Consider the following 13,307-nt stretch of genomic DNA (forward strand, 5'->3'; position numbering starts at 1 on the left):
CCTGTCCAGAAGACAGAAAACTAGGAATATAAAGAGGGAAAAAAAAATACTGAAATGAAAAAAAGTTGAGGTACCTGCACCTTGTCAGCATTCATAAGTCGGCACCTGAATGCGCTTTGAGATGTCCTTTCACTTTTTTGTTTTTTTTTGTTGTTTTGTTTCTTTTTTTTTGTTTAACTTTTGTGTTTTCCTCTCTTGATAAAAATACAGTAGAGAAGTGTGCTGGTAGAATTGATCCGATCAGAATAATAATAATAATAATAATAATAATAATAATAATAATAATAATAATAATGATAATTAATTTAAAAAATGTCAGGATAAAATAGCAGCTGCATTCATGTTGTTGTCTGAGATCCGCTGAGCCTGGAAAGACGAGAGTTGTTTCGTTTGCTTGTTTGCTTCAGATTTGTGAGCACTGCAGTAGGACTCAGATACTGGACTCTTTGGGTGGCAAGTCCACGTTGGTGACAGAGGTCACCATGGATACGAGGCAGTCCGAGGTAGGGGCGCTGGTGAGGCGGCGGATCTGTGAGATGCGCTCCTCTACACAGCCTGCCGACAGTCGTGCCTCGGCGTCATGGTCCCAGCACTCCTCTATCGTCTCACACATCTGCTCCAGGCCCTGCTCCACAAAACAAACACATCAGAATTTAATTGCTGCACCATTTAAGATGAAATAGCAAATGTGAATAAAAAGCTGGTGAGTAACTTTTGCTTCATTTGCTTAATTATTTCCAGCCACGGCCACTGTGAGTTTAGTCTGTCGAGCTGGAAGTATTAAACTACAAGCAAAACTCCCTGCTGATGCCAGTAATCTCAATAATACCAGTAACATTAGCACTGGAGGATGTTTTCAGCAAACTACACTGGACAGTACTGGAGGAAGAACCACGGATAAATCAACCAGCTGCAAACTAAATCAAAGTGGGAAAACTCCAAAAACTAGATGTAGCACACTGCTATGAGAGGTGCTGGGACAGGCAGCCACCGTTGCTCTCACTGGACGTTGGTGAGGAAAATTGGAAACTGCTCATCTTATATTCATGTTCACCCTGCGTTCATGTTCATATCATGTGAACAGTTCTTTTACATAATGAAAACAATTTTGTTGAATTATTGTGATTAATCACAATTATGAGTAACTACACCAAGTAATGCAATTAATTACTTTAATCACTTGAAAGCGCAAAGAATAAAGAAAACAATTTAGATAGACTGCAAGGAAATCACTATACTGGACTTACAGTATGCTTCAGCCAGCAGTCCTTCAACACCGGCCGCAGCTTTTTGTGTACTACAACGTCCTGCAGGTCCTCCAGGGACGGGTGCTGCCCAATCTCCTCCTCAAATGGCAACATATACTCATCCACAGGACCTGGAAATACAACAGACAACTCATAGAATCAGCCAATCATCTGTTTCAATTCAGCAAAACAAAAAAATTAAGTCACACATACAAGTTCATATTTATGATACTAGAGATCAACGTACTTTCTATCAAAAATATGACACCCAAACATCACATCCATATGTGCTTGGTCAACATCTACTCTTCTGGGAAAGTATTACAAGTATTATTTTCAAACATTTTGAGGATTCAGTTCCATTCCGTCATAAGAGAATTTGGGCACTGTGTTGGACTGCAAGGCCTGGTTCACAGTCTCAGGTCCAATTCCCAAGTCTTAATGTCACTGTATGCTACAGAATTATGATTTCCTGTCCCTGGATCTAAGGAGCCCAAATTATGAAAAACAGCCCAGATTATTATTCCTCCTCTATCAAACTGTTGGCACTAAGCATATACAGGCAGAAAAGTGCACACCTGTCATCCACCAAATGCAGATTCATCCAGCAAACTGCCAGACTGTGAGGCACAGTTCATTATATGAGCATGCAATTCTAGTTTGTAATAGAAGAACGCTTTTAGTTGCTATTTAGAACCCTTTTCAAAAAGGTTCTATACAGAACCATATGCAGTAAATTCTCTATCAACCTGAAGAACCATTTCAAGATGCAAAGAACCCTTTTATCATGTAAAGGGTTCTTTAAGTGTTCTTAGTTCTACACAGAACCATTGTCTTTACTAAAGAACCATCTTTTAAAGTGTGTAGCAATATACTAATGACTGCTCCAAAATAACAGGACTTACAGATGACCAAGGCAGCTCAAGCAGATATTAGACAAACTGACTCGGAAAGATGGCATTTTATGACTGTGATGCACTGAAAATCAAATCATCTCTTATGTATGACCCATTCTATTCCTAGTGTTTGTCTATGTAATTGCATGGCTGTATGTTTGATTTGATGTACCTAAAAATCCCACTAATTCCAAAAAGTGTGCACAGACCTCAGGCCATATAGCATATATATTATAACTGCCAGTTTATTGTGGTATGTAGCCCATTTACGTGCTTTAGCATTTTCAGTTTCAGCTTTTACAGCCTTTTCAGTGCTTAAAGTATGGCCGGCCAACTTGGCGCATAGCAACGGGGTTGCAAGCATGGCCCCATGTTCTCCATGTGCTTCCCATGTGCTCACTAATGCATGTTCTTAGTGCTCTTGTGGCAAACCTAACATGAGTCAGCCCACACAAACATTTAATTAAAGCACATCACGTAAGTGATCTAGCACAAAAATGCATCTCACTGGAAATGTTTTGCCACACTGTGGCTAAGCAAATGCCACATATTTTCTTGTATACTGTCACCAGCTACAACGGCTACATATTTACCCTCCAGCATGTCCACATAATTAATCGGGTGAATGACTTCAAGAACGTATCACAGAGATTCAGTTGGTACATGAAAAACACCTACGAAGAGGTTTTTAAATTAGATTGAAGTCTAGGAGACATTATATTTCTGAATACTTACCCAAGGGTTATACTGTGTTATGCACAGAGTGCTTGCTTTTTATGGAGTCAATGTTGTAAGCACTTTGAGTCATCTCTTTAAAACAGCATTCCTGCAGAATTTACCCAATGAATTTACCCAGAATTTACACAAATCTCTTCTGTGATACCTTCAACAGTTTAGGTTGTATAGACAGCATCTGACCTGCAAATGTGCTTCTTGTGGTGAAACCTGTATTGGTAGGCTCCTAAAGGAGGTGTGTGTAACCTCTAGTGGATGAGGTTATAGATTCCAACCAACTGAACCACCTCCCGTCACCCCCACTTTCCAAAATCTATACTGGCCGTCAGGTTTTCTGCCGTCGCCTGTGCCAAGTTTGTTTAGCTTCTACATGTTTTTGCTTGTTTGACGGTGAGGGTTCAGTCTCCCTTGCTTTTCTTGTGATAAATAATAAGTGTGATCCTCTGTTTGACAAAATTGAAGTAAAATTTTAATACAAAACTGTTAGTCAGCATTAGGGTTCTAACAATTTATCCTACTGAGCTTACGCATATCTTAGTACAGCTTAGTAACTCAGTGTTTGAATGTTATTTTAGTCCAGACTTGATTAAATATTGTTAGTTACAACCCCGATAAGCTGATTTAGGCTATATAATTATTCTTTTAACGCTGGCGATATTTTCTAAGAACATTCGCCAGCTTTTTGTTCAAACTTTCCCATTGCACCTTAGACGGTCCAGCAGTTACAATCTAACATCTGAGGCTTTAAAATAATTGCTGCACCATTTAGGGTGGAATGGAAAATCATGCTCCTATGTACATCTGTCTCTCTCTTTACAAAGTCACATCAGATTAAGATTAAGATTGAGACCCTTATTAGTCCTACAACAGGGAAATTTCACCTCCGCATTTAACCCATCCGTGAAGTGAAATACCACATACACTCTAGTGAGCACGCACACACTAAGGGTCAGTGAGCACACTAGCTCGGAGCGGTGGGCAGCCCAATCCGCAGTGCCCAGGGAGCAATTGGGGGTTAGGTGTCTTGCTCAAGGACACCTCAGTCATGTGCTGTCGGCTCTGGGGATCGAACTGGCGACCTTCGTGTCACGAGGCTGGTTTCCATGACTGTTCCCATGACTGCCCCCATCAGCTGTCAGTTTGTAGTAAAACATCTCTAGCTCTTGATGTGACATATATTCTCAACCAAATTTTAATCCCCCTGTATGTGCTTTCACTATGCATAAAAGCACAAATAGGTCTGGCCCAGTACAGTTGGCTTCGTTTATGTCATTTGACATCTGAGCAGATCTGGGATTTTGAGTTCTTACTTCTAGCCTGTAAGTTATTATGTGTGTTTTTTGCCTTGTCCTTTAATATGAGCGCCCTCACAACATAAAGACAAGAAATTCTGTGACAAACTGATGTGAAGTTTCTGATGCTCTTTGCTTTAGAAATCTGTTTTGATTTTAAAGTCGTGTAGTGGACGCCAGAGGTCCTAAGTCTTCTTTAATCTTTTTCTTCCTTCTTTTCTAAATCAAACTTTTTTTAGGGGTTCTTGTGGTTATCTTTCAAGACTACAGGTAGCTTTCATCTTTCGAGGCCTGACTGTAGTGGAGTTATGAGAACGTTTGAGTGCTCACCATCAGCAGCTGTACAGCGGGACACCAGCTCCCACAGCACGAGCCCCATGGCATACATATCTATTCTCAGGAATGCATCTCTCTGGAAGTTGATGGCTCCCTCCAGCACCTCGGGAGCCATGTACCTTCGTGTGCCAACCTGACAGAAGGATGAAATGGTTTAGTTTGCTCATTATGAAACCCGCAGTAAAACCAAGGCAATGTTCTAGCTAAAAATATCGAAAATGTTCAAACTACTTGATCATTTGGCCATTACCAAATGAGAATTGCAGTGTCAACATCTAATCTGCATAACTACTGTGCTCCAGCTTTTCTCAAAAACAAAGATGAACACTCCAGTGGCACCAGGTGAATGTAAATTCAGCTGTAGCCTAGTTTGAACATTAACTGCCCTTACGTTTGCGTTTACGAGATACTAAAAATCAAGCGCGCCAAGTTGCAGTTTCAATGTAATTAGGTTTACACCGAGCCACTATAAGGTAAAACCTAAATAAATAAAAATAATAATAATGATAATTTCACATGGCTGTTCAATTTGAGAACTTTGTGTTCAGCAAATTCAAAAGCAAAAGTTAAATTTGTTGCATGACAATTCCCATTTAAATTCTCCACACCAAAAACCCCAGCAGAACAAAACAAGTCAATATCAAGTCCAAATACCAGAAATGATGAATACCTTTGAAAGTACCACTTCACTGTAAAGCAGTTTATTTGAATTTGTACATTTGCCTACAATATATATATAAGGAATGGGAACGAATAATCGACTACTCACATAAATTCTAGCCTGTGCAGTCTTGTAAGTCAGCTCTCTGCAAATCTGTTATCGTCTGTGATTTGACTGAATTTGCATCCAACCTTACTAGCTACAGTACTTTGATGGTCATCACTGGTCATGTTCACATTCTCACCTGGCCATGTGTGTCTCCTGGTGGTTTTCCTGGCTCAAACTTCACCGCCAACCCAAAATCACCAATGACAGCAGTGAGGTCATTCTTCAGCATCACATTTTTACTCTTGAAGTCCCTGTAGGTTAACAGAGTAAATGTTTAGATGAGAGCTAAAATAGTGAAATGAGAGTCACTATTTTCAAGTTCATCAGGAATCTTGCAATGTAGCAGTAACATCATGTATCTTGTGAATCTTAATAAGAAAAAAAGAACAGCTCTGAAAGTGTCTTATTTGCAGTACCTGTGAGCAATAGCAGGTTTTGGGCCTTCTCCTTTGTACCGCTGTACATCCTCATGGAGGTAAGCCAGTCCACGAGCCATAGTTTCAGCAATGTGACATAAGTCATTCCAGCTTACCACATTGCCTTTCAGATAATCAGTCAAAGAACCCTGTAGACCAGAGACTCATGGTTATTATTAATGACTTCTCTCTCATACCTTTTTAATACCTGTTAATGTACTCTAGCAATAATAAGCCCTGCTGTAATGTATAGTAGCAGTAAGTCAAAGACTGTATTTGTGGTATTATGAAGACGTTTCACCGCTTCAAGGGGCTTCATCCATTCAAATGAGTGGTAAAAACATTCCCCAGCATTTCAATTATTCTGTCCATATTCATTTTAAGCCTTAGAGTATTAAACCACAAGACTGAATAACTGAAGTGCAGGCGTACATATGAGTGGTTTTAAAAAGCATATGAGAGTGAATGTACATTGAAAGTACATCAGACCAGCATAAAACAGTTATGGACTTTGTCCACTGACCTTCTCATGGAACTCTGTGATGAGCCACAGCTCCATTTCCAGGCTGGTCCCCCGTTTCTCCGCAGCGATGTAGCGCAGCAAGTTCTCGTGCTTCATCCCGGGCGTGGAGAACATGTCTCGCTCGTTCTGCCATGACTGCTTGTCCTGAAACGCAGGGGGAACAAAAGGCAATGAAGTTCAGTGGTAGCACTAGGGGTGATACAGTTTGACACTAAGTATGATAACCTAGTCCAAAATTACCAATGCATCATGGTAGAAATGGTGGGAGATGGTGAAAAAAATGACAGGAAAAATAAAATATGATCACTGCATTTAATGCATGATTACACTGACAGTATCATTGAACAATTTGTTTATCCTGTAAACAAAACTATTTTTTAAAAAATTGGTGAATTATTGTGGAAAATCTCTCTGTATAAAACGAGGATACAAAGAGATTTAATCCCTTACTGCATTTTTACTTTACCCTTACTCGTTCACTCAGCATGCACCTTCATGTAGTCAATGTGAGAGCTAAAACAGAACCCTGAGGTTATAAAATAGGCGTTGAAGTTTATCAACTAGCTGGCATCCATCACTTTTGGCCAATTTTACAGGTGTTTAAAACTCAATGAATATTTGTACTGCTTGCTTTCCATTGTTCGAATGTTCACTTCAACCCTCCACAATGATGTTTTGACTTCATCATTAAACTCATTTTTCCAATAAACCAAGACCACTTTAAAACATTATTACAACTAAACAGACTTCCTTGGTGAAAGTGTGTGCTGTGCAGCTCTGAGCTTACTCCACTAACTTTGTGCATCAATCTTTTGTGATTAGCTAATTACGCAACAAATAAATAAATAAATAAATACATAAAATGTACCCTTCACTTTGTTAAGAATGATCGAGCTGCAAAAGAGTTGTCAGAGGTCTGTCAAAGGTAATTTATGGCCGATAACACCATATTTTCCATTTATTTGGTAGCTGCTGTATGTGATATTAATGCAGCATGTGTTTATCACTGATGTGCGAAATGCACTGCTACTGTTAAGTTCACATGCTTTGTGCACACCAGAATCTAAAAAGGTAGCTGCTTTGGAGTGACTCAGGGTGAAATAAACGGGTCTTAGCTAAAATAAGCTTCAACCCACTGTTAAGCACAAACCTGAATTGGAAAGATCTTCACAGCTACATATTCATTCATCATCTGGGCCTTCCACACACACCCAAAGCGCCCCCTAGCTTTAATCTCCAGCAACTGCAGGGGTTTCAGCCCTACTAAAGGAGATGGTGGGGCTGGACCCAGATCCTGACCAAAGAGAAAATAGTTTAGACACGGCATTCAAAATACAATATCGCAATATGAATAACAAATGAGGGAAAACAACCTATATATGAGAGCACCTCACTGTTTAATTTATCACAATTTCTGTATTAGCAAAAAGCAGTAAGCACTGAATTAACAGCACAAATCTTATGTTTTGTATTATTTTTACCACTCAATTAGTCATTAACAAAGATCTACAGCTGCACAAGCAAATTTGACTTATATTTGGCCAAACAACCACTAGATGGAGACAAGCATAAGGGAAGAGATACTGAACAAGGCATCAGTACAGGTGGAGTAAAATACGACAGGCAGGACAATTAGAAAACCGTTGCGGATGCATAACTGGGCTAAAAGAGAAACTGTATACTACCAGAGGCTAATAAACAGAAAAGCAAGAGAGAGCGAGCGAGCAATTTTCACTGGGTGGAGGACACAGCAAATAACAGCAACAAGGGCTTGAGGTAAAGAAATAAGAAGGGGTTATATAAGTAGTGGTGTAACCTCGTTGATGTCCACGTGGCCGTAGGGTGGCTTGCGGTGCCGGTACATCCAGAACGCCAGCAGCATGGCCATGGAAAGCATGATGACGGGCAGGAGGGAGTAGACCAGCACGTTCAACAGAGAAAGAGTGGCGGGAGGCGGCTCGATAACTGAGGAGACAATATTACACATCAGAGAGAGAGAGAGAGAGAGAGAGAGAGAGAGTGTGAGAGAGAGTGAGAGTGTGAGAGAGAGTGAGAGTGTGAGAGAGAGTGAGAGAGTGAGAGTGAGAGTGAGAGTGAGAGAGAGAGAGAGAGAGAGAGAGAGAGAGTGAGAGTGAGAGTGAGAGAGAGAGAGAGAGAGAGAGAGAGAGAGAGAGAGAGAGAGAGAGAGAGAGAGAGTGAGAGTGAGAGTGAGAGTGAGAGTGAGAGTGAGAGTGAGAGTGAGAGTGAGAGTGAGTGTGAGTGAGAGAGAGAGAGAGAGAGAGAGAGAGAATACTATGGATAAAACCCACAGCAACTGGGTAGTGGTGGTATGGGGCTGATAAATGCATATTAAATCCTCCTTCCATTAAACTGGCAAGGACAGCATTGGCTATAGAGACTCTAGAGCGCACGTAGCGTGGCAACCAAAGGGTGAGTGGGCTCAAAGTAAGCTATACAATATACACTCTATTCTCCTGAAAGAGAAAAGAGGGTTCATCTCCCCGAGTCTGTACATAAAGAGTAAGCCAACTAGTTTGCGTATAACGGTGTGAATCTCCATTCATGGGTTTCCAATCTAATGTAAAGACATTCAGCTGCGACCATGAACCAGCAATGTATGCCTTAAACAGCGCAGTGCTTTTAAAGCTGAGGGACGGCCAACATTTATAGTGCTTAATACCTAACATTATGGAACAGAAGAGATGAAAACCAACAGTGAAATGTAAAGGCTTGTCGTGTATTATATAGAGCATACATCTGTTTGAATGAGCTGGACGTTTTGTGCCCAGATCTGTGATGTGAAAATAGGCAGAGGAAAGCATATATAAATGTATAAAGCAGTCTTAAGGGAGGAGGCAAAGAATTAGTGTAACTGAGTGCACTGCTGCTCCGCATTTTAATAATTTAGTCTGATAACTTTCATACTAACAAGAAGCAACAAGCACAAGCTGAATGCTCAGGGCATTAGAGTGTAACCACTGTTGTAAATACAGGTGTGCAGAAAAAGTGCAGGATCATTTGCTCACCTGGTCCGCTGACGTCAGGTAAGTGTGTGAACCTCTCGTTGCAGAAGCTGCCCTCACAGCAGCAGAAGAACACCTGTGGGTTCTCCTCAGTGGCCACACACTCTTGCCTTAAGTTTGGGGAAAGGGGGGGGGGGGACCTGTTAAAACATAGCCTCGAACGCACGGCACTGCAATTGCAAACATTTTTTTTAATAAAGCAACATAGTGTAACCTGTAGAGGCCATGCCTACTCTGCTCTGACACCACTGGATGCAGAAGCTATGTTTAAAAAGTGCTGTATGAATGCATCATGATGAGCTGATCACCACAATTGGATCAAAGTGACCAGATGCCAATACCAAGTGTAAGCAAGTAATTATTCATAAGAGCAGTGAATCCTGTCCATAACCCTGAAGGAATACTCCAGCATGCTTCAACCTAATCTCGATCTGCTGCATAAGTATCATCTGGTCAAGACCTGAGACAGTAACGGATGCGTTGCACTACACTTGGAAAAGAACCACAAAAAAAACACAAATTTGAACAACATTGCACATATAGAAAACATCCCACATCCCTACACTGGTAAGGTATTACCACCAGTTATCCACTCTGTAAAACTCCCATTTCTGAAAGAATCAACACTGATCTAAGCTTACTTCACAAATAATCATACTAAAGAATTCATGTACGAGTTCTTTGTAAGTACAGGCTTCACATAATGATGACTGATAGAACTGAGCAAGTGCACACCGGCATCTATTATAATAAAGAGCGTTTTGTGTCAGTGAGCTTTTATTTCTTTTCCAAGGTACAAAACGCTACAGATGCAGACAGAGATTATGTTGAAAAATGCTAAAGCGTTTCTTTAAGGAGCTCAAATAGGGAAAACTTCCCCAAAAAACATATTTTGGTTTTCAACTGGCTCAAAAAAAGATTAAATAGGACTAAAAGTGTCAAAACCTAACACTTAACAAAGCATTCTGATCGACCATTAAAACAAGAAATAGTAATTAAAAACACTGCCTTTTTCCCTTTGTTTTCCTGTGCTAGTCAGCAAAGACGGATAAAAAACAGCAGAACATCAACAAAGGGGGAAAAAAGTTTTCTGCACGGAGCCAATCCACAGCTTTTATGAGGGACAATAGACAATTTACAATGATGATCATGTGAAGTATCAAGAGGACGTATGACACTTCCATTACAGGTTCCATTACGCCACTTGAAAACAGGACACTTCATACAGAGAATACAACAAAACAAAAGCAGAAAGGAAAGTCCCTGCAAGCAGTACTAGCCTTGGTTTTTAAAGGGACAAAAACATCAGCATAACTTAAAAAAGAAGAGAATTCATTGTCTTGGACCTTTCAAGGCACTGTTCTGTGTACTGTAGCCTACATATTGCAGTCATTTTAGTAAAAGTGTATTCCCTTTATTACCTTGCAGTTTTGCTGTGTAGCACATTTATTCAAAAGCACAAACAAAACTGCATATTCAATTAAAAATACAGATTTTAAAAAAGGGTTTTGGGTTTTGATCAAGTGTCTTTCATTTTATTTTTGGTTTTTTGGTTCAGGCATTTCAGTTTTTTTTCAGTGCATCACTAATCTCAGAGTGTGGCACATTTAGATACTAAGTACTTCTACTCCAAGAAACTCCTCATGCCCAGGCTCTAGTCCACAGAATGAAGCAGAAGAATGGCCGCTGACCAGATATGGCAGGAGTGCCTTACTGACCTCAGCATCGGGGACAAGAGGGAGAGATCTAGCACTAGTGTGATGATTCTGCTGATGGGGCACACTCTAACTAACGCTCAGTCAGCGCTCTGTGGCACATGGCCCGTTATTCAGCACTGCCCTCTTTGTAAGGCCGGGACAGGCCACAGGCCTTTGCCCTCATTGCAGGGGCATGAGAGGTGAGCTGAACGGCCTAAAGGAGACCACTTACCCCAAAGGGGCCTAACCCAACAGCCCAGGCTCAAAGCTCACTGACACCCACTCCTTTAGTCATAATTTTTTGTAGGAATTATATTGGGACTGTATTGGTATTGGCAGTTAATTATTAGCATTGGGCAGATGATTTGACATGAAAAATCACTCAAATTTATGTTTGATGAAACAATGATATTCTCAAAGAGCTGAGCAGATCAAACACTAGAATTCAGCTTAAATTTCTCATATTTAAGCATTTCATTGGTGTGTCTCTCTAAAACGGCACATTATGCAGGATGCACATTATGCAGGATGCATAATGTAGAAATCATGTAGCTATAGTGGATAATTGCTTTGGCAAACAATGATCAATATCTGACAGATGTCTAAAACTGACCAATATTTCAAACTGATAACTGAGTGCATATTTTAGAAGATAATGCTGGGATTCTGTGCTAAAAAAAATCTGGCATTTTACTGCATTTGTAACCCAACTGAAATAATTGTTTATTTCTCCATAATGCTAATGCAGATTGATTTACAAGGTCAAAAAGTTTCAGAATACATTCATTTGCCTGCATCAAGTTTTACTTTGGGCATCATCTCATCTGTTGATTCTACAGCCAAATAAATGAACAAGTGAGGGTGAGTGAACATGGATCTGACCAGTCTTAACTTGCAGGGGAGGCAGTAGGAGCAAACAAGTGCAACACTGAGCAGCTAGACTCCACCTGCAGCAGCGTGCTTTAATACCCTGGAGGTGTGCGGTTATCCACTGACAACCCACACCATGGCGAACAGTATTGCTTTCTAACACCACACCACTCCGCGTGAGCGGCATAATCCAACACCAAGGGTGATGCCCCGAAGATTAAGCAACCTGGGATTGCTGGAGTAATCTTTTTTAAGCAGCAGTTTTGGTGACTGGCCCACTTTCATTGTAATACAGTTGCAGGGAAATTGTTTCCCCAATACTCCCACAGTGAGGAACTACCCAAGCTAAGCATCAGGAGTTATGATGAAATAATTCCCCTTTATATGATGAATCCCTGAACATAAAGTAAAAATTTTCATTTGGATGAGACCAGGTACCTTCTGGTTCCCAACTGATTCATTCAGCAGCGCATTTAGCTCCCTGTGTAACTCACTCATATTCAACAGGAAGCTTTTTATTAAAGGGACCATATCAAGGAAAAACACATTTTCATCACGGTTTTGGAATGAAATGAACTGATACAAAATGTAAACTGAAACTAAGCTGAACCAGGTATATTGAAACTAAGCTGTAACTAAGCTGTCTGTTTTCTATGATGTCAAGAAAAAAATCATTTACATGTATTTAGCTATTCAGCCTACAGACGTTTTCACAATTCACAATTTTGAGGTTCGATACAGGGCAGCCAATCAGAAGAGGTTCTTTACATATTTCAACAAACAATATTTGTAACAAAAACAGCCTGTTTAATTTCAAGGGATAAAGTAGACTTTGGAAAATGTTATTTGTATGTTATTGGTATGTAAAAGCATACTACAAATGCCCTCAGTGTACCTCAGGGGGAACAACAAATACAAGCAAAAGAACAGAATATGGTCCCTCTAAGGCTCTGTAAACCCTTAAAGTGGCAGCACTATGAATTGTATTAGCAATCAAATCATCTACCAATTATTGTGTTGATTAAAAACAATCTTCAAATAATTAACTGTACAAGGGAAAAAAAATGTATATAGCCCAAAACACTTTATTGGAAATGTTGAAAAAATGTAAAACACTATTAAAGAGAGCGTAAAAAAGTTTGTGGCAAAATAATGAATATAAATGATGGAGTCCATCAGACTGGTTACAGCTCATTCTTCGAGAGGGTACATGTTAAATTATATTAACCGAGTAAGCGAGTGTAATCGAGTAATTGTGACCCTAAAATAAAGAGCCTAAAGAGTTCACAGGCTCAACTCAGGTACCAGGAGCCAAGCAACTTGACTTGAAAAGCAATAGCACATTTCTGAAAGTCTCTTTTGTGCTAGTGCACAGTCTCAAAAGTAGGTCACTGGTGAGCACAGGATAAAAAAAAAAAAATACATGTGCTCAGGACAAAGGAAAACGTGAGATTAAATAACAATTGGATAGTATTATTAATAAAAACTGCATACATTTCACTG

At 40.0% G+C, this 13,307-nt stretch overlaps 1 protein-coding gene across 1 annotated transcript in view; it reads right to left on the reverse strand.

The window, feature by feature from the left end:
• Positions 1–319: 319 nt before the first annotated feature.
• The window catches only part of acvr2ba (activin A receptor type 2Ba), a 63,350-nt gene continuing 50,362 nt past the window's right edge, over positions 320–13,307 (reverse strand). Inside the window, exons 3-11 of the mRNA XM_017712299.2 lie at positions 9,241–9,347; positions 8,031–8,179; positions 7,365–7,508; positions 6,215–6,358; positions 5,692–5,840; positions 5,412–5,526; positions 4,501–4,639; positions 1,248–1,378; positions 320–625 (exon numbers count right to left, since the gene is read on the reverse strand). Coding sequence (XP_017567788.1) covers positions 431–625; positions 1,248–1,378; positions 4,501–4,639; positions 5,412–5,526; positions 5,692–5,840; positions 6,215–6,358; positions 7,365–7,508; positions 8,031–8,179; positions 9,241–9,347 — 1,273 coding nt within the window. The 3' untranslated portion in view covers positions 320–430. The remainder of the gene's footprint in view (positions 626–1,247; positions 1,379–4,500; positions 4,640–5,411; positions 5,527–5,691; positions 5,841–6,214; positions 6,359–7,364; positions 7,509–8,030; positions 8,180–9,240; positions 9,348–13,307) is intronic.

This window comes from Pygocentrus nattereri, chromosome 3, assembly GCF_015220715.1.
Source record: "Pygocentrus nattereri isolate fPygNat1 chromosome 3, fPygNat1.pri, whole genome shotgun sequence".
Lineage (NCBI taxonomy): Eukaryota > Metazoa > Chordata > Actinopteri > Characiformes > Serrasalmidae > Pygocentrus > Pygocentrus nattereri.